Genomic DNA, 22,880 nt, shown 5'->3' on the forward strand with positions numbered 1-22,880 from the left:
GGTTAAAGTAATTAGTGTTCTCATTCTTATGACATTTTCACCACTTTTTATGATTCTACTGAGAGATGACTTCACTGCCAACTATACACAACATAGCAACATTTACTCGCACTTCGTGATGGGGCAATTAAAACTATGTCAACACATTAGGCTCGGTATTATTTTCCAAAATAAGTAATATAAAAAAAAAGGGGAAAACAGTTTGGCTGTGGCTTACACATAGACTCCTATGCTTCCAGTTTAAAATAAAACACTATATACATAAATAAACCTGCATAAATACTTCATTGGGACGAACAACTGTAAGAATCACAAGGCACAGGGAACCCCTTGTTACAGTTTATATGACAGGTGGCAACATTAAGCGAAAGTATGAATAGTAGATGAGATAGTTGCTTGTGCATTTTAACCCTTGTAGGCCACCATAATACATTGTGTACAAGGGGATTAAAGTAAGCGCAGCTATCCAACAGTTTTGAGAAAATTATAGTGAGTAATTTTCATTTACAAGGGTTCCCTAAATGTAAAAAAAGCGAGTTTATATTTACGAGATAAGGAAAAAGGAAAGTCACAGGGGAACCAGTGAAATACTAAATACTGAGCAACTATCAAAACATGGCCAAAATGTGTAGTGTCCCCAAAAGCTGGCGGAGGGAGGAAACATATCTTTATGTCATGTTCATAGCACTGTAGCACTACATGAGGAAATGAAACAGGGTATAACAGCTCCATCTCATTGAAAGGCAAATGGGTTGAACTACTTTTTTAAACCAATTTTACCCCAAAATGTATATATGATCCACAATGCTACTCCTTTTTATTTATTTATTGTTGCATAAAAGAATCAATAATATTAAAGACCCAATTTTTCACTAAATTAGAGGGAGAGGTTTTTTTGAAGGCTGTTATGGCCTGCAGAATTTTTCATCCCCAATTTTTAAAACTTTATTTTATAGGGAAAAAAAAAGGAAGACAAATAAACCATTCTACAACACTGTAGAGTAGGCAAGATAGCAAAAACAATACATCCAATAGCTGAAAGATGATACAAAATAGATAAATGTGCCCCGTTAACTGCAGATATGTACTAATTGTTGGCTTGGCTTTTTCTTCATTTGTTACTGATAATAGCACATGCACTTTTACAGCTATTTTTGCACTCACCCAATCAAAGTTCACCATGATTGAGTTTCCTGCAGTGTTCCTCGAGTTATTACTCGATTCCAGATGTGATTTTTTTAAAATGGTGCAAAAACACCACACACTTCGGCGAAAAATGGCACCAGTCCTTTACAAGGCGTAGGAAACAGTTCACTTTAGATTTAAAAAGTCATAAATTCATTAAAGACCTTAAAGAGGTGTGCCCATAAAAGAAAATTCTCAAATTTCAATTCCCTAGTGATGTTCACACAATAAAGAAAAGATTTATCTAGTTCTCTGTGCTGACAATGTGGTTAGATTCTCAGGGTACATGTTTATATACACTTTCATTTAGTTTCTGAACATAGTTACAGAAACAAGTTTTTGTGTTTACTGTGTTTACAGGCACAGTGTCAGCCTAATCAAACGATTGTTTGTTCATGTAGTGGGAACAGTCAAAAAGTAAAAAAAATACAAACTAATAAAGCCCCATTACATATTACACTTACATATACAATAAAAAAACACCATATTAACCCCACATATGTAGTATTTACTTGTTCTGTAAGGCCCGTACAATAAAACAAAATAATTATTATACTCGCACAATTATTATACACCATAAAAAGAATTTTAAAAACTCATCAAAAATTATGATTTTTACCTATTTTGTCCAACATATTGCACAAAATTATTATTTTACTAAATTATTATTGTACAAAATTACTAAAACATAATAAAAATATAGAAATGTGGTATTGTGGTAATTGTACTGACCCATTAAATATATTTAACATATTACTATGGGTATATGGTGAACACCCAAAAAAAAAAAAGGAAAAACTCAATTACAGCATTGATATTTTGTACAACCCCCCATTAAAACAGTTAATAAAGGTTCAGCAATAGGGCATAGGCAACCCCAAAATAGTACCACTGAAAAATGCATCTAATCACAAATAATAAGACCTTGCAGGGCAACATTGACGGAAAAACAAATATTTTTATCTCAAAAAAGTGCGCTATGAACCAACTGAAATTCGATAAGGCAAAACTGGCTGATGCATAGCCTTCCCTTCTGGGTCTCGCTGTGCAACCTTACCACAAGTAACGACCACATGTGGTGTGTTTCTGTACTTGGGAGAAATTGCATAACAAATTTTAAGATGGGTTTTCTCTTTTTGTCTTTTGTGAAAAGGGCTAAACGTATTACTGACAACATCGGACCATTCTAAATTTCAACTCCATTATGATTTAATTACATGAAGATCTCAAGTGGTTAACAATCTTCCTCAAAGCTCTTTCTGATAGTTTGAGGGGTGCGGATTTGAAAATGGATATATAGGGGGTTACAGTAATGATCCCAAAAAAGTAAATTCTGTAATCGCCTTGAAAATATGTTTAACCAATGTTAGATTTGTAAGCCGCACGAAATCAAAATGAATTATCAAGACAATTCAAAAATTATGAAAATGTAAAGCAGACATATGAGAAATGTTATTCAGCAACTTATTTAGGTGGCGTACCATGTATAAAAAGACTGCATGAAGGGACTGCAGGAAAACAAAAGGAAAACTTCCAGCATCAGTGCAAAGCCTTTATACTAGGATCTGGTATTAACATAACACACAAGCCTACAGCACCCTCTTGTGCCATCACAAAGATATTCAGGCCATTGTCTTCAAATCCCCAACTTCCAAGTTATATATTGTATAAAAACTGTGTTTTCCCTTTTTTTTGATTTTATTTGCTATTACAGAAATTACTTCTATAATAAAACACAGAAGAAGGGAAATAAGGATGCAATACAATATTTATATTGCAGATATTACAATATTTGTATTACAGAATAAAGAGGATGTGTCATCTGAACCAAATAGTGAAAACTGTAAAAACAAAGACCATTAGAAAATGGCAGATTTGTGTTTTGAAAATTCCACCACACTTGGATTACTTCCAGCTACTACATATACATATATACCACAGAAGGCAGTGTTTAACCTCCTGTTATTTCTAGTGACACCATTTAATATTCTGTGCCATGCACTGGAAAGTTGGTAATAATCCAAATGTGGTGAAATTTTCAAAACACACATCTGTGCTATTTTCTGTGATGACACATCCTCTTTATTCTGTGGCTCAGCATTATCAGATACAAAATTTATATAGTAATTTAATATGTTAACACCTAAGTAAGGCGTCATTCTTTGCCAATGGGATAACATTTTCAATTATACCATTCGAATAACTGTATGACTTTTTGATCACTTTTTATAAAAAAAATTTTGTGATGAAAAATGTCCCAAAAAAGTCTCAATTTGGGCAATTTCTCTTTTTTTTATAATGGCACTCACAGCGAAAATAATCGTTTTTATATTTTGATATATCGAATCGATTTTTTGGGGATAGGTGATATGTTTATGATTTGTTTATTTTTCTATGTGGAAGGGATGCGAGTTGAATCTAAAATTTTAACAATTTTTCCGCATTTTAATCCAATTCATTTAAAGATGTCGGCACCCACCGGCAGTACTGTTATGTGCCTTGGTGGGGTTTGACCATGACACCTAACAAGATAACTGCCTCAATCTTTGCCAGCATATAATACAGCTGACACCCACTGCATATGGAGAGGTTTCAGCCCGTGTGCCCTCTCCATATACCCTTGGTCGTTTAGGGGTAAAGTATATACAAACCTTCATCATATGCCTTACCCCTTATTTCCACAACTGTTTTAACACCTTGTTGACCATCAATGCCTTCTATGAGTTATCTTTTTTTTTTTGTCACAATAGCTATATGGGATCTTGATGTTTACAGGAGGAAATGTTTTTAGTATCACAATTTTGTATTTCATGTGTCCTCCTTAATCCTTTCTGTACAGTATGTTAAAAAGGATGCAAATCTAAATTTAAAATTTGCTAAATTTATCTTGGAGCCTAAATATTTTTTTTCCTCTAATAGGGCAATACAAAATGTATATGTTTTTTTTCTTTATTCATGTGCATAATGAAGACCTTGCAAGAAAAAAAAAACCTATGCCTCACAGACCTCAAGGAGCCATAACTTTAGAATTTTTTTTTTTGTCAATGTAGCTGTGAGAGGGTTCATTTTTGGATACAGACCTGTAGTTGTTATTTGTACAACCTTGTCTCGCTTTTCTACTGCTTTTAAATTATTTTTTGTGTCTAAAAGCTATTATAGTTTTCTAGACTGGGTTGGTATGCAATTTAAAATGTGAACGATTTTAGGGTTTTCTTTTTTAAAGAGGTATGCATTTGTTATGTGTTGGGGTTTTTTTCTAATATTTTTTACAGTCTGAGTTTGTTTGTTTTCTTTTTACATAAATCGTAAAAAAAAAGAGATTACTTTGTCCCACAAGGGGAAACAAAGACATAAGAACACAAGATTACTTGATCTCTTAGAAATTACACGGCACTGGTCACTTGCATTCTATTAGGCCATGCCCCTGGAAAGATGACACAGGCACCCCTGACTGCTGTGTGATGTCAACAGCAACTTGTAATCTCTTCTGTGGAGGAAACCCACTCACTCTGCACCCACTTAGACACAGACACCTATTTGTTTGACCAATATTTTCTTATCCCAGGTGCAAGAGCTAGTGTTATCACACTAGCTCTTGCACCTGGCGGTCCCCTACTTAAGGACACCCGACTTACAGACAACCCATAGTTACAGACAGACCCCTCTGACCTCTGGTGAAGCTTTCTGAATGCTTTTCTATAGTCCCAGATTGCAATAATCAGCTGTAAGGTGTCTGTAATGAAGCTTTATGGATGGATCTACAATTATAAAATATACAGTTTAACTTACATACAAATTCAACTTAAGAACAAACCTCCGGACCCTATCTTGTACGTAACCCAGGGACTGCCTGTAATTACCCTGATTGGCCACTATAAAAGCCTCATATGGCTAAGGGAATAAAACTACATTTAGGCATTCACATGAGATTTTTAACTTTTTATAAGATCTGTTTAGCAGATATAAACAAACAGATGCATACAAGTGGTCATTATTTAAATAACAAGTAAAAAAAATAAAATAGATGAATGACAGATGTGCTTCTCCTTGGGACCCTCCTCTATCTCGGGAACGTAAGTAGCGACAGACCCGCAGCAGGATGACAGTTTGGTGAGCCTGCTAGGAGCATGAAACTAGTTTGGTCAATAAACTCCCCCATTATATCTGGATAAGATATTCCACTATACCCCGATATATATACCCTTTATTTGTGTTATCTGGCCAAAAGGCTCTCTGGAATAACCTCATATATGAAACACATCAAGTAGTTATCTAGAGATATATGAACATCCTTCTCATAGATGTTTAAGCAAAGATTGAGAGGGCCCTGAAACTTTGTTTTATTTGCAAGAACACAAATCCAAAAATTTTAAAAGAAAGAACTTTTATACTTACACTGTGCTTATATAGTCGCTATATTTGGTCTTATTTGGGATATTACAGGTTTCCATAATTGATTTTATTTTATGCATTGAAGGTGACTACACTTGCATTTTTTTGATTTATGATAAATGTCTATACTTGTGTTACTATGTATTACTGATACCTTTTTATCCATTTTCAGTATTATCGTTTTGATATTTTGGTACATTAAAGGTTAATGTAGGAAAAAAAGGTATTTGGATGCAAAAGATCAATCATATTCTCTCTTTTTTTTATATAATTATATATAAAATGTTGTCAAATAGACTGGTGAGATCCACAAAAAGTAAAAAGATGAAACAACAGCATAAAAGCATATAAGGTAGTATAGGTATATACTTATAGGTATATAGATAGTAAGTCTGGATTTTGGTTATTACGTAATATGCCAGAATAGCTGCCACTTCATAAGGCCTAAAATACTGTAAAATATGGTTTCTAAGGAATTTCCCATTCCTTTCATTATGTGCATGCTGGGTCCTACTAACCTGCTTTAAAGAAGATGCAGCAGAATCATCCAGAACACTTGGACCCGAAGCTTTTTTCTGTTTCCAGTAACCAGGGGTCAGATAGTTCATGCCATCATTTTCACCCTCATCAATAAACTGTACACCTTTCTCGAAACAGCGTCGCTTTCGTGTCTGAAATAAAGGTCCATTTTTAAAAGGTCACCTACTTTTTAACAAACTTTCCAGGTAAATGTAGAAAGAAACGCTATACTGTATCTTATATCTGAGGAAATCACTTCCTTCCCTCCTTAATAGGCTATTTTCTTTCACCTCCACTAATGGTCACTCTGAAATCTCTGCCAACTTTGCCAGAAGCCCATAGTCTATAGTATAGGAAAGGGGAGTGGAGCAGAGATACACGGACACAGAGGCTGCAGTATAATATATACGAAAACAAGTGTAGGGTTCAGCTCAGGGTTTACAATTTTTACATAAAATGTATCTTTAATTCACTACAATTTATTTCTACAAGACTTGGAAGCTGGATCCTACTTTTTTCCTTACCCTGATGGCTGCAGTATAACAGCCTGTGAAGCTACAGCATGAAGGGGCTCTAGTAATCCCCAAAGCCATTATGGCTTATTAACACAATGTCACGGGTGCTCCCATGATCCATGCTAGGGCGCGCGCACACAGACTTCTCGGGACTTAAAGGGCCAGCGTTCTTCTGATTGGAGTACGCTGATCCGGCTCAGCCCTTATAATCCGGCACCCCCCTTCACCGCCAGATCTTCAGCATTCTAATGGAGCTTCCAAGGTTTCCACAACATCGCTTCCCTAGCGGTTCCTGTGATTGCCCACCAGCATTCCCAGACGCTCTTGTCTTCCAGTGTTAAATTGAAAGTTGAACTCATTAATGAAGTTTAGTAAAGGAAATCTACCATTAAAATCAATAAATCTTCATATATTTGTTATCAATGGCCTCCTACCTTCTAATATCTACTTCTAAATTATGCTAATGAGTCTGAAGGGCTCCAGGGGGTGTTACCAGAGTACACTCTGTGCTGTAGCATCACAGGCTGTTACACTGTCTGACTCTCCCCCACCACTTCTCACGTCTCTCTACCTGATGGTTTTCTCTTCCTGGCAGCCATTTCTAATCCTAACTTTTTTAGTCCTAAAAAGTCCTATGGTATATTTCTAAGAGACTTCTGCAACCCTTACTGATCCTGGGAATAAAGCACTTCCCTGCACAGCAAGGACATTCTAGTTAATCCTCATTCAATAGAATAAACCCTCCTGCAGATCCATACACAATCAGTTGATCAGAAACATCCCTGTGCACTTGATGGTCAGGATTTGTGGGATTCCCAGAACTCAAACCAATGTCAAGAAAATATGCTTGAAGAGAAGTCTGTCACCAATTCCTTTCATATCATTTTAAAACATTGTATTTAGTATTTTTCTTTTCTCTTATAGAAATATACAATTAAATTATATATTAAGGATTTCCCTTGCCAGACTGATAACATCAATGTTTTATGGTTATGGAAATGGCATTACTTTTAAATGGAACATGTTTTGCTTGTCCAACATAAACTTCAGTAGTTTTAAACAAACACACATTTGATATACATACAGAAAGGTAATGAAAAAGGGGTAATTGATTGTTCCATTTCAGGTCATTGTGAAACTTACAGCATTGTAATTGTCATTTTTTACTTTAATTGAATGCTTCCAAAAGAGCTGTTAAGGGAGTAGCAATTACATTATAGACTGCAGTAATTCACCATCCATAGCCAGATACAAAGGCATTAGTCTCTCTGACACATCAATGTGCGTGGAAATAATGAGGCCATTTGTAATTGGAGCAGTGAACTAAATATGACAGATAAGGTGAAGTGTGACCTGTGCAAACTACAGGTATGCAGGAGAAAAAATATAGGCTTCATTACCTGCTGCTCATTGGGAGAAGGGCGGCTTCGTTTTCGATCAGTCTGAAAATCATCATCATCATCCTCATCATCACCTGGGACAAGAGAAGCCTGTTTTTTTGCAGATAATTTTGAAGCAAGAGTAGGTTGGCTATTGAAGGAGTCTAGAAAATATGATTATATTAAATAGATGAAAAAAGAACTTTAATACAGTATCATTATCTAAATATAATGTATATACTCAAATATAAGCTGAGTTTTACAGCGCAAAAAATGCTAAAAAACCTAACTTAGCTTATACTCGAGTCTATAAAAAATATTAACTTACCTTTCCAGCGCCCCCCGCAGGTTCTCTTGTTTGCTCTGGTGCTCTGGCTCTGTCTTTGGGTCCCTGCAAGACCCCGCCACCCATATTATGAAGTCATAAGCCGCGGCGCCCATACAATGACGCCGGCCTGCACCCTGAGGGCCTAAAGACGGAGTCTGAGCACTAGAGGAAAGAAGAGGATCTGCAGGGGGCGTCGGAAAGGTGAGTGCAGTGTTAATTTATTTTATAGGCTTGGCATACTCGGGCAGGGGGCTGGCTGGCTACATACTGGGGGGACAGGGGGCTGGCTGGCTGGCTGCATACTAGGGGGGGCAGGGGGCTGGCTGGCTGCATACTAAGTGGGGGGCAGGGGGCTGGCTGCATACTAGGGGGGATTATAGGGGGCTGGCTGGCTGCATGCTGGGGGGGGACAGGGGGCTGGCTGGCTGCACGCTGGGGTTGGGGACAGGGGGCTGGCTGGCTGCACACATACTGGGGTTGGCAGGGGGCTGGCTGGCTGCACACATACTGGGGTTGGCAGGGGGCTGGCTGGCTGCACACATACTGGGGTTGGCAGGGGGCTGGCTGGCTGCACACATACTGGGGTTGGCAGGGGGCTGGCTGGCTGCACACATACTGGGGTTGGCAGGGGGCTGGCTGGCTACACACATACTGGGGTTGGCAGGGGGCTGGCTGGCTACACACATACTGGGGTTGGCAGGGGGCTGGCTGGCTACACACATACTGGGGTTGGCAGGGGGCTGGCTGGCTACACACATACTGGGGTTGGCAGGGGGCTGGCTGGCTACATACATACTGGGAGGGGCAGGGGGCTGGCTGGCTACATACATACTGGGAGGGGCAGGGGGCTGGCTGGCTACATACTGGGGAGCATTGGCTACATACTAGGGAGCATTGGCTACATACTGGGAAGCATGGACGGGCGGGCTGGCTACATACTGGGAGCATGGGTGGCGGCTGGCTTTATACTGGGGGGGGGGGGCCTGGCTGGCTACAACCTGGGGGCATGAGCGCTTCTGCAAAGCCAGAAGCGCTCATTGTACCTGTGCTGCCATGAAGTAAGATATAGCATCTACAGGAGGAATCATGAAGGTGCACAGCACCAGAGGAGAGCGTCATGCGAATCCCCAGCAGACGCCTTTTTACGGACGGAGCACAGATTGTGAAACATGGAGAGCTATACTTTACAGGGATTTAGAGCCTATGATGGTAATCATAGAATTATTATTTGTGGCACTGGGACATTAGGGAGCCTTATAATAACTTGGGACTTTTGCTAAAGTGGCACTTTAAAGGGAATCCTTCATCCGTTTTGACCATAATAAACTGCAGATAGATCTAGGTATAGGCCCTGTGGAATCATGGTACCATACCTTCGTGTGTGTAGCAAGTCATTTTAATCCAGCTGATGCAAGTGCTCTGGGCAGGTCTTCGGGTCTGAAGAGCTTTCTGCTCATAGTGACAGGTGTAAATATCCAACCAAAATCTTGATACTTAAGTCCAAGGAAAACACGAGACTCCGCAACAGTGCTTGGTTAAAAATGTTTGTCTTCCATCGAAGAGCTCTTTATTTCAGGTAAATCCATTAAAAGGATAGCAAGCATAATCCCCGCAAGTGCATATTAGGTCACATAAGCCTACGCGTTTCTGGTGCACAACGCACCCCTAGTCATGGCTCAGCCAAGAGCTTTTCGATGGAAGACAAACATTTTTAAACAAGCACTGTTGCGGAGTCTCGTGTATTCCTTGGACTTATGTGTGACACCGGTGTGGATCTCCAGCACGTGCGCAACTAAAAGCTACGGTGAGCTGTATATATTTTTTCTTCCTTTTGACATCTTGATACATATCCTACTCTAGCAGAGAGGAGAAGCTGTTGAGCAGCACAGTAGAGAGTAGAAAGCTCTTCAGGCTCAGAGACCCACACAAAGCCCTTCCAAAAGCAGCAGAGATGGATAACTACTTACACAAGGGTAGAGTTACACAACGCTCCAGGGCTGCCTCCTAACACTGTCTGCAGCTTTATATGGCCAAAACTGCTGACAGATTCACTTAAATAACAATTTTTCACCAATAGTTTGTAATGAGGACTTATTGATCTCTCATGTATAAAGTTTATTTTCGCATTAAAGTGACTCTTGGGGGGGGGGGGGCTATAAAACAACAAAAAAATAGCTTTTCAAACTTTGTGACTATAGATCACATACCTGACCTGATTAAACCAATGCAAACATCTACATATACAATAGTATATGAGCACTATTATAATGGGCCAAGTACCAGGCAGTCCCCAGGTTACATACAAGATAGGTTCTGTAGGTTTGTTCTTAAGTTGAGTTTGTATGTAAGTTGGAACTGTATACTTTATTATTGTAATCCCAGTCAAAATTTTTTGGGTCTCTGTGACAATTGGATTTTAAAAATGTTGGGTTGTCATAACAACCAGGATTAACAATAAATCTTAATTACAGACACCTTTGATAACTGTTCTAGTTGTTTATTGTAGCATAGGACTAAAGTACAGCAAATTACTAAAATCCAGAGGTCTGTTTGTAACTAGGGGTCGTATGTAAGGCAGGTGTTCTTAAGTAGGGGACCGCCTGTACTGACATTTGCTACAGTGTGAAAAAAAAACCAATTCATTCATTTGTAGCTGAGTTATGTCAAGTATAACATCTCTGCCATGTCACTGCAGACCAAAATGTTGGAAATATTTACATCTTTTGTGTAGTAACAGATATGTATTACATTAACGTTATACTGTAACAACACTATGTATACAATGTATATACATTCTTCCATCTTGCACATAGGAAACATGTGTGAATATATTATTTTTCCTCTCACCCTAGCAATGGAAAAAAAATGTATTAACACTAGAAAAGGAACAAATTCAGTACAGGCTGAAAACTACCATTTGCAGATGACGGATGGCCACTGGAGGATGGCCCAGCTTTATCACAAGAAGTAGAAGAGAATGCAACACTCGGAGGGGGAAGCTTCGAGTGGCACGAGCAGCTACAATGTAAAGAGTCTTCTGTTTTCCATTCTTTTTCATTTTCACCTTTCCCCATTTCCATTCCATCAGATTTTCCTAGAACAATAGAACACAGTTATTTTTTTTTTGTGAAGGTAAATTTTAAACTTTCACAAGACATACATCTATAATTAGCCTGGTTTAATAAGATGCCTGCACTACTGTCAGTACATCTTAAAAGGGAATATTTTGAGTAATCTTTCTATCCTGACCAAAGCTTCCCTTTAATAAGAACAAATCTGAAATCAATGGGACTTGAGGTTACAGGCTATTAATATCATTGTAGATGCTAACTTATAAGTCTAAAGAACCTTCATATAGACGTCCACAAATAAAAAGTAAACCTAATTTAGAAAAAACTAACTGTTGTGTTATGTTCACATATTAAAAGTATAGTCTAGAAAAATCTGTTACAGGCAGTCCCCTACTTAAGAACACCTGACTTACATACGACCCCTAGTTGCAAACGGACCTCTGGATTTTGGTAGTTTACTGTACTTTAGTCCTGGGCTACAATGAACAGCTGTAACAGTTATCAATGGTGGCTGTAATTAAGATTTATAGTTAATCCTGGTTCTTATGACAATCCAACATTTTTAAAATCCAATTGCCACAGAGACCAAAAAAATTTTGACTGGGGTTACAATAATAAAGTATATGGTTCCGACTTACATACAAACTCAACTTAAGAACGAACCTATAGACCCTATCTTGCATGTAATCCAGGGACTGCCTGTATTTTAAATCCGTGCATAAATCCTAGGTTGAACCTGACGATTGTTTACTCATTTTATTTATCTGCCTTTCTATGGAAAGGCGATAACTACCGTTACTGAATGCTAAGGGTTTAACTTCTGCAGAACTAGAGATGGACCCCCAGCTCTCCAGAGAAGAGATGCATTCACAGCCTATGAGATGTGGGTCCTGTGCTCAAGAACGGTGGGTGTGCCAGCAGTTGGACCCTCAGTGATCAACTAGTTGGATAGGAGAAATATTTTGGAGAACCCCTTTTACACAATAATTTTCACCAGTTATGCAGAATTTAGATCTGCTTTTTTGGAAAATCAGTCAGCTGTGTTAAAAAAAATCCATGTTGAATCTGTGGAAGTGGGTTATAATTGCAAACATTTTTTAGAAAACAAACTGAAATCAGCCTGCGAAAACAATGGGGGACATTTATCAGGGCCTCTGTGCCACGTCAGTGCCATAGAAGCCCTGAAATAATCGCTGATGCTAATTTATTGATTGCACTTTCGATTATTTTCTCCAATCCGCACCAGAAGGGGGGGGTGCACAGCCAACCGAGCACCAGCGTATGAACAATAACCCCCAATGTGTCGATAATTGTAATTTCCTTATGTATTAGTAATAGATGTTTAATACACAATCTTAGCCCAAGTTCACTTCTGTGCTACAGGTTTCAGTTATAAAAGAACATAACAGAAGGTGAATGGGAGACCTTCTGTATACCTTCCATTCCCCTTCAAATTGTAAGGAACGGCCCCCATTTTATCCACTATAAATAACAGAAAACCTATAACACTGATGAGCAAGAATATTGATACAAATCCATACCACTAAGAATTGCACTCTGAAATGGTTAAATATGGGGAACTTGCAGGACCCGACAATAACAGTACAGAACATAATATCGAGCCCCAATGTGCCAATAAAAAAGGTGACATTCTTCTGTTTATGATGTGATTGAACTTAAAGGCAGAAAGGTGAGCATGTAATCTCAGATGTTTCTGAACAGCTCTTGAGTTTTAGCATGTGTTGGGTCTGTTTGGTTCAAGTCACAGTAAGAATCCCCAGCCCCCTGTGGAAAACATGTGAGGATTGAAGGTCCTCTCATTAGGTAGATACCTATAGAGAATTCCCAAAGCCATCATAAAATGTCACACATGTACCTTCCTAGTAAATCTAAAGGGGAAGCAAAAAAAAAAAAGCACATGTCATGCCTTTTATACAGGAAACCACATTCCCAGATCAAGAGACCTCAGATCAGGAACCATGGGATATGTAAAAGCCGTTCTTCCATGTAAGCATGATTTCTGAAATATGGCTGTTGGGCAAGTGGATCCGAAAGCCTGATATATTCCCTAAAAAAAATATACAGCAGTAAAACTACCTGCCTAATATTGCCTAAAGTGCCCCTTTTGCTGCCAAAACATCTTTTTTTAACACGTTTTATTGACAACAAATAGAGCAATAAACAATTACAGGAAAACAAAAATTCTAGCCATCATGTCATTTGTGTTCAATGTATAATATTCAGCAGGAAAGCAAAACATCAAACAAGACCATGTTACATACAGACCAGTCTATCAACTAAGCCACTGCCGAGGTGGCCAGTTGGACACAGGGGCCCAGATTTATTAAACCCCCTGCGCCAGTTTTCTGTAGCACATTCTTTTCAGTACAAACTGCTTGCACATGTATATAAGAAGTGTCCAAGACAAATATGTGTTGCACTATGCTGCCCTGAAATGGGCATTCTTGTGTTCAGTTGGATCGTGCACCACATAAGTGTGTCACACGCCCCATGTTAAATCTAAAGGTGCACAAAAAAAAAAGTGGTGTACTTTGTCGAAGCAGTGGAGCTGGTGGCAGATTCATGAAGAACTTGCGAAATCCTGAATCTGGCATCCCGAATGTGGGCCAGTATCTCAGAGAGAAAATTAACAAGGTACACCAAAACCCGTTTCTTCATACCCACCAATCACAACTGCCACCTAAGACAAGCCAAAACTGCTTTACTCATCAAAGCAAAGACCCCTCAAGACCTCTCTCTATGCCCTATGGCAAGCAGTAATGGAAAAAACTTAATGTGGGGGGTAATTTATCAAATAAAATATAAAGGGTGTTACTCACCATACTGAGATTGTTGCCATGCAAGGGCAGAGCACAATAACGCTAAACTCTTTCCACTTCCAGTAGGACTTTCCAACAAACAATGTTGCCTGCAATTCAATCCCCTCATAATCTGGAATTTAAAAGCTCATTTCAATACACTGAAAAATAAAATGTTATCAAATACAAAAACTGAAAGAAAAGATTGACCATGGTTGTATGCTGCTGGGCTAGGTCTATGAAAAACTGACTTTGAACTGGCTGGATTTCAGAAAGACCAACACTAATACCAATTCACCTTTTATGTTATGCTCACCCATTTACCTATATAAATCCCCAACAAAGCCATATGCCAATGAGCAGAAGAGAGTACCTTTTTGCCCAAAATTAGTCAAAATCAGAGGCTGGAGAGGGAGCATCTCTATATAGACAACTCTATATTTGGTTCTATAGTCACCAGCAGGAATACGAGAGGACACATGAAGTCCTGCTGCCAGTACACATGACCCATGGCTCCCAGGAAAAAAAGGGAAAAAAAAAAAACAAAAAAACACATTTATACTCCTCTTATACTCCTCTTACGGTGAGGTAAGTAAAGCCGGGATAACATCCGGGCCGCACTGTGCAAGTGCCGCACCTACATTGCTTGCGCAGTGAAGCCGGGGTGTACTACGCTGGCTTCACTACCAGCAATAAGCAGGCATGAGGACGGAGGCAAAAAATCATCTTTTACATCACGTGTAAATAAGTTGTATAAAGTTACAGAGGTATTATTCCTACATGCAAATTTATAGAACTGATAAACTTATGGAAGTTTATCAGGAAGGTCTGGATGGTTTTAAATCTGTTTGATGAGATATTGGTACTGGTTGACTAGGTTCATTCCTGCTGACAGGTTCCCTTTAAAATGGAACTTGTACCCTCTCATGTTATGGTCTGCACCTCTTTTATAAGATAAAATCAACTGCACTTCATGCAACTTTGTTTACAGCTCACTTTCAAAAAAGTCATGTCCTAGAATACATACAAAGTAGAGAGATATTACTTACCGAATTCATCATAGCAAGCTGGGAGGGATATGCCTTGCATGGGAACAGAATCCTCACTCCACCAATGGTATATTCTGAAGACATGGAGGACATTTTGACTATAAAAAGATTAATAAAAACAAAAATAAAACAAATTATAAATATAGAGAGATCCAGTCAGTGATAAACTATATAACCACCCATCCATACATTTTAATTGTCCTGCACTGTAACATGATCTGAGCCCATAAACATGACAAGCAGCTCAAAAAAAATGTTTTTTTTTTACAGCTTTATTTATTTTATTTTAACTTTTATAAAAAGAACGAAACACTACATATAATATATGCTGTGCAAAAAATACACAATCACTGTGATCAATGGTGCTGTAATCAGCACATAAACTTACAAAGTGTCAGTCATATGGAAAAGAAAAATCCAAAATCAGCACACAGGGGGGAAAAAAGTGACACCTTTTTTTTGACACACAGAAAGGGAACAGAGGGGCTGGCAGTGACCTGCTACTGCTTCAATAAGGGGAAGCTAGTGAGAGCAAAGTAGGTCAGCACGCATAAAAGGCCCAGAGAATCATTGGAGCTCCCGATCCTTAGCTCCTAACCAGGCCTGCACAGGGGTAGAGGGGCGACGGCTCTGCATGCACTCTCTGATACATTTACCATAGGTTCGCCACCAATGCTTTAGGACAGTGGTGGCGAACCTATGGCACAGGTGCCAGAGGTGGCACTCAGAGCCCTCTCTATGGGCACCCGCGTCATCACCCCACTGCAGAGTTCGCCAGACAGGACTCAACGCCTCTTGCGTTCCCAGGCAGCCCATGGTCCTAGAAGGAAGCTACAATGATAACCAAAGCTTCTTCTTCTTTCTACTGTATTGGTGTCCTCAGGTGCCTATACAAGTTAAACATGTGACAGAGCAGGGAGTAATAAGTTACTGCTTAAATTGTCGCATCTGCACTTTGTGAAAAATATGTGGGTTTTGGATGTAGTTTGGGCACTCGGCGTCTAAAAGGTTTGCCATCACTGCTTTAGGACATGACTATACACAGTGGATAAAGATTTCAACCTCACCTTCAGCAGGCATATATCCCCATCCAACAGACGAGCGGGTATAAAATACATCTGTGTAAAAAGCAGGATTGGTTCATAAAGTCTCTAGCACAAACCACCAAAGAAAGAAAGAATGCCACTTTCTTCCTTTTTTCAAAATCAAGTTCTTCAATGTCATCATTCCATTTTCCAGCTCCCCTTCACGCCGGGTTCTGCCTCTTGACAGGACCTGGCTGTAAATGAGCATACATCAGCATGCTCGGTTACTTACATTGTACACTGCAATACAAGTGTATTGCAGTGTAAGGGCTTAAACAAGCGATCGGATGAACACTTGTTCAAGCCCAAGTGTGGAAAAATTAAAAACATTAAAAAAACTAAGAGAGGCTAGACAGGCAGGTGTCGGAGGTACGCATATTACACTCACCGGCCACTTTATTAGGTACACCTGTCCAACTGCTCGTTAACACTTAATTTCTAATCAGCCAATCACATGGCGGCAACATGCATTTAGGCATGTAGACATGGTCAAGACAATCTCCTGCAGTTCAAAGCGAGCATCAGTATGGGGAAGAAAAGGGATTTGAGTGCCTTACAACGTGGAATGGTTGTTGGTGCCAGAAGGGCTGGTCTGAGTATTTCAGAAACTGCTGATCTACTGGGATTTTCACGCACAACCATCTCTAGGCTTTACAGAGAATGGTCCGAAAAAGAAAAAACATCCAGTGAGTGGCAGTTCTGTGGGCGGAAATGCCTTGTTGATGCCAGAGGAGAATGGGCAGACTGGTTCGAGCTGATAGAAAGGCAACAGTGACTCAAATCTGCTTACCTTGGTTGTAACGGGTGGCGAAGAGCATCTCTGAATGCACAGTATGTCGAACTTTGAGGCAGATGGGCTACAGCAGCAGAAGACCACACCGGGTGCCACTCCTTTCAGCTAAGAACAGGAAACTGAGGCTACAATTTGCACAAGCTCATCGAAATTGGACATTAGAAGATTGGAAAAACGTTGCCTGGTCTGATGAGTCTCGATTTCTGCTGCAACATTCGGATGGTAGGGTCAGAATTTGGCGTCAACAACATGAAAGCATGGATCCATCCTGCCTTGTATCAACGGTTCAGGCTGGTGGTGGTGGTGTCATGGTGTGGGGAATATTTTCTTGGCACTCATTGGGCCCCTTGGTACCAATTGAGCATTGTTGCAACGCCACAGCCTACCTGAGTATTGTTGCTGACCATGTCCATCCCTTTATGACCACAATGTACCCAACATCTGATGGCTACTTTCAGCAGGATAATGCGCCATGTCATAAAGCTGGAATAATCTCAGACTGGTTTCTTGAACATGACAATGAGTTCACTGTACTCAAATGGCCTCCACAGTCACCAGATCTCAATCCAATAGAGCATCTTTAAGATGTGGTGGAATGGGAGATTCGCATCATGGATGTGCAGCCGACAAATCTGTGGCAACGGTGTGATGCCATCATGTCAATATGGACCAAAATCTCTGAGGAATGCTTCCAGCACCTTGTTGAATCTATGCCACGAAGAATTGAGGCAGTTCTGAAGGCAAAAGGGGGTCCAACCCGTTACTAGCAAGGTGTACCTAATAAAGTGGCCGGTGAGTGTATACGCGCAGTTCTCTGCCGGGCGCACCTAACTTCCGAGCAATGAACTGCCCAGGCGCCAGGCTGTACGGCTCACCAGGCAGGCGCAAGGTTTCCAGTGAGGTGAGCCGACATCACAATGAGAAAAGGGAGAGAGTGATATAGGAATTAAGTGAATAATTAGAAGTGGGGGCAGAGCAGAGTCATATGTAAATGAGCAGGCGAGTGTTGAAAGAGGCATCACCCCAGGATTGGCAAGGACTTGTTGGCAGGGCCAGGTAATCTTTAACAGGGGATATTAAGGGAACGGAGGGGAGCAGAACTATGAATCCAGGTGTCATGTAATGTACTCTGCAGTGCGTATTCATAACTGTCACCAGTAAAATTCTGCCTTCTGTAAACAGGTTCCCTTTAAATCAGTAAAGTATAGGTGGTGGCAGCTAAGGTTTGAACAAGGGCCAGGGATAAGAAAGTAGAATTTAGCATAAAGGTATCAACTTGCGTAGGTGGCAGGGCTTTATGTACTAAATTGTGAGGCTCTCTAGTGTAAGTGCACTCAATGATGTGACCTGAGAGTGGGTTTTTGTCACACCTGTATAGTAATTTGGTCAGACTCTCATAGGAGGTCCTAATCGCCCCCAACCAAAACAGTAGCCGCATTACCTAGTCAATATCAATCCACCATACACTAATTGAGAGGCAAGATAGTAAAGGCATAGGTTAGGCGCTGCCATTCAACCTTGAGCTTAAGGGGTTTACAAGAATTGTAGGCTAAATTGTGCAATATACCGTGTAAGTGTCTGAACAATGTCTCAGGGAGCAGGACCAGTAATAGCTAAAGGACTTTTGGTAGGTAAATAATCTTAAAAGGAAACAATAAAAAATAAAGTTTTATAAATAAAAAAGGACACAGCTGCCATGTCATATTAGGGGCTGCACTCAAAGACTCCATCTATCCCCAACTAGCTGATAAAACAGAATATGAAAACGACAAGGAGCAATTCCACGTCCGGGTTAGTAGAGGAAATAAAACACTTCTATGTTCATGCCCTTGCACTTTATATACTCGCATATATCTACCAATTAAGCAGAATATATTTAATCTGTATCCACTAGATCAGTGATGGAGAACCTTTTAGAGACCGAGTGCCCAGACTACAACCAAGACCCAATTATTTATCGCAAAGTGCCAACACAGAAATTTTATTTATGATTTATCCTCCCTGCTCTGTCACTTTCATTCATAACTGCACCCTGAGGACACCAATTAAGCAGAAAATAGAAGAAAGTTGGATACTCATTGTAGAATCCCTCTACAATGAGCCGGAGCAGGAGCTACAATGATAATCCAGATCTGTCCACACCTTCCCATTCCTCGAGTAGTCCCAGGGAGTGCTGTTACTTTAAAATAGCTCTGTGCACAGCAAGTCCTGGGCTGTCTGGGACTGCAGGAAGATACCTGGAGTCCTCTCTGGTGATGGCCTGAGTGCCCACAGAAAGGGCTCTGAGTGTCACCTCTGGCACCCGAGCCATAGGTTCGCCATCACTGCACTAGATGGAAACCATAGGCAGCACCATAGTGTAGATTATCCAAGGGTAATTCAATAATGTATAAAAAGCTATACTCGCAAAAATATATAGAAAAAAAATAAATAACTGTAAAGTAAACGCAGTCCGAGCCCCTTACAGAATCCTGCCACTGCTCACAGGCTAAGCCATTATGCAGTAAACACCCAGAAACACCAGCGAGTGGTGAAAAATTAAAAAAAAAACGTTTTCAGCTCACCATAGATCAATGGGTTGATGCTGACTTGTGTGTGCAGCTGGTGCACGGACACACTGTGAGGGGACCAGTCAGAAAATGCACAGTACCAAAGAAGTAGAGGTCCAGCATCCAGGCAAAAATGATATCCACTTTATTTAAAAAAAAAAAAAAAAAAAAAAAAAAAAAAAAAAGAGATAAAAACATATAGTGACGTCCTATAACATAGTAATTCTGGCGCGTTTCGGACGTTCTGCGTTTCTTGGATGCCGGACCTCTACTTCTTTGGTACCAGTGAGAGGTGTAGGCACCGTGGGTGCCACCATCTTGGGAGCATTGTTGCTCCCAATTTTGTCTACGACAGCCTGGAGTCTGCACGTTTTACAGGCAGTGACAGATCACCTCTGATACTGATATTATTGCAAAACACAGCAGTAACGATCTGATGCCATAGGGTTAAAGTACCCTACGAGGTCTACAAATACTGTAAGAATTTTTTTTCTTTTTTAAAAAAGAAAAAAAAATTTCTTACATTATTTGTAGACCTACAAACTTAAAAGTTCATATCACCAACCTTTCCCTAGAACTGATATAAAAAATAAAGGGAAAAAAAAAAAAACATGTTAGGTATCACTGCATCCCAAAAATCACTGCATCAACTTATAAAAATGGTCATTCCTGGCGGTGAAACCACAATACATAAAATTTGAAATAAAAAGTGATCAAAAGGTCATAGGGTTCCAAAGACGGTAGAAATGAAATTCATATCATGCAAAAAAACACCTTACAAAAGTCCATACACCATAATATGAAAAAGTTGTTAGAGTATGGTGAAACAAAAACATTTGTTGTAGAAAAGGTTTTAAGGTTGAGGGGAGGCTGTGACCAATGCACTTCCCACCCTAGGTTTATACTAGAGTCACTAAGGGCCCACGGATCGCATCTCCGTCAGACTGTTCATGGTTTTCGGGGATTGCACCGCTGGGACAGGAATTTAGCAGGGGATTGTCGCATGCGATTGGACTTTGGCGCAGCATCGCTGGCTTTTATGCTACAGAAATCGGGGGTGGGCCGTTGAACAATCCATCTGATTTGGAATGAGCGAGGGAATTAAGATTAAAATTGTGCACAACCAATGCACTTTTATACACCCGGAATAAGGTGTCGAACTCCGGCGGACCTGAGCGGGGAAGCGACACATTCAGGATATTGGGCGCTCAATCTTAGTGAATCGTGGCATTGTGCACTGTCGTCAGACAATGCACTTTTGGGACCTCCGAGGGACCGGGTAAGTAAATGTGCCCCAATACATTTTCCCAGTATTTTGTGATAAAATTAGGTTCCTCCGCTAATACTCTGGTCGGCTTATACTCAAGTATATAAGGTATATAAATTTGGTATCCCCACGATCACAAATGCATTTTTTCATGAATTTCAATACATTTGTCCCACAAAGACAAGACTAGGTAGACGAACCAAGACCCCTCCAGATTAGGCTACGGCTGGCGCACCAGAGCCCGCCCAGAAAAGGGTAGGCCTGATGCACCAGGAGTACATTATATAGTGTTCACTGCTTTTATTAAAAATGGGTAGCATCCCATAGGGCCACTGTTATCAATGATCTGTATACAGCCTGCAAACATTTATTAGTGAAATTCTCAGGTTATGGCGCAATTCTACACAATTGTATGTCAGCACAGACCGCCGCCAGGTACGTCAGATGCTGCTTGACACTCCTTTAAGCCACTGTCACTTCTAAGGCCGGGACATTCTCTGTGTTACTGCAGGTGCACTACAGTCCAAGACAGTGATGGCGAACCTTTTAGAGGTCGATTGCCCAAACTGCGAAGTAAAACATGCATATTTTTTGCTGTAACGTATAGCAATTTTCTTGCTCTGTGCTGTACCACGGCTTTCAATGGGCCTAGAGGGCACCAATATCTTTGTCAGAAGGAGAGGAAATTTGGGTTGCCACTAGAGCTACCCTTGAGAGCCCCCTGAACAGGAATATTCATGGGGCCCCACAAAAGGAGCTCAAATGATAACCTGACCCTGTCCACGCCACAAGGATGCTCCACATTAAAATAACGCCAAGCATGGCAAGTCCTGAGACTGCAGGTGGATCCCTGTCTAGAGAACTGTGCCATGGTGCAACAGCCTGAGTGCCCTCTGAGTGCAACCTCTGGCACCCGAGCCTGAGTGCCCTCTGAGTGCAACCTCTGGCACCCGTGCCAGAGGTTCACCGCCACTGGCCTAAGAGGAGGGATTTATAAAAAGTTGTGCAGAGAAAATGTAGAATGACTCTAGGCAACCAATCATAATCCAGCTCTTATTTCTTAGGTCGATCTTAAACTGGTTGTGAGGGTAACTGCACCATCAAGTCTCCCAAAGAGTACCAGTATTAAGATACACTAGCTTCAGGAGGCTCACAATAATAACATTGCAGTGTTCTAACGACTGAAGCTTCTATTGACAGGGAGCTGGACCCGAATGACAATGGTTAACAGAAGCGATGACTGACAGGTCCCATCTGCAGGATAAGCGGGTGTCATACCTCAGCCAGACGTCAGGACCGTGTGCGCTTACTGTATAATGTATCCCGGAACCGAGCAACCCCACACAATTCTTCCCGGGTCTACTACACCACGCCCACTTATCGTCTTACAGCCAATTAATGTTGCCCTTTCAAATGACCAATAACTGCACAGCATTCTTGAGCCGTGACAGGGGGACCATGATTGGCTGACTTCAGTCTTGCCCCCGCTGGGGGCCGCGACAAAAAATGCGCGGGAATGCCGAACCTTGCTGTACGTGTAATGTCACTGCCGTGCTACACACCTCTACACAGTGACTACCAGCTCATAGCTGCTGTTCAGGATCAGGCGTCCAGCTGCAGCTTCAATAGAAAAAACAAATGCTGGTGTTTTGGCAGAAGTTGATTTTATTTTGATTTTCAGTCACCACTGAAAGTACAAAAGGTAAAATATATAGATATGCCTAAACGTGATATGCCTCTTTTTTATCCTAACATGGTCATTTCTGTGCAGAAAAAAATTAGTGCTTCTAAGACAGAAAACCAGCGTAAAAGACCTGAGATGATTGCAGTTACTTGTGATTATTGTCCGCTCAACGCCAACTACATGAGGCGGGTGATGGCAGAGTAGGCCGCCTTGCACCTGTGCACTACCATGGCACACATGGCGTT

The 22,880-nt window shown here is 40.6% G+C and overlaps 1 protein-coding gene across 2 annotated transcripts in view; it reads right to left on the reverse strand.

The window, feature by feature from the left end:
* The window catches only part of BRIP1 (BRCA1 interacting DNA helicase 1), a 200,644-nt gene extending 178,267 nt beyond the window's left edge, over positions 1 to 22,377 (reverse strand). Inside the window, exons 1-6 of one of the 2 annotated variants that reach the window (XM_072136443.1) lie at positions 22,230 to 22,377; positions 15,258 to 15,355; positions 14,230 to 14,341; positions 11,233 to 11,412; positions 8,012 to 8,154; positions 6,096 to 6,248 (exon numbers count right to left, since the gene is read on the reverse strand). In XM_072136443.1, coding sequence (XP_071992544.1) covers positions 6,096 to 6,248; positions 8,012 to 8,154; positions 11,233 to 11,412; positions 14,230 to 14,341; positions 15,258 to 15,350 — 681 coding nt within the window. In that variant the 5' untranslated portion in view covers positions 15,351 to 15,355; positions 22,230 to 22,377. The remainder of the gene's footprint in view (positions 1 to 6,095; positions 6,249 to 8,011; positions 8,155 to 11,232; positions 11,413 to 14,229; positions 14,342 to 15,257; positions 15,356 to 22,229) is intronic. The other variant, XM_072136444.1, reaches the window with a different exon arrangement.
* Between the last annotated feature and the right edge of the window lie 503 nt (positions 22,378 to 22,880).

The sequence above is a fragment of the Engystomops pustulosus genome, chromosome 2, assembly GCF_040894005.1.
Source record: "Engystomops pustulosus chromosome 2, aEngPut4.maternal, whole genome shotgun sequence".
NCBI lineage: Eukaryota > Metazoa > Chordata > Amphibia > Anura > Leptodactylidae > Engystomops > Engystomops pustulosus.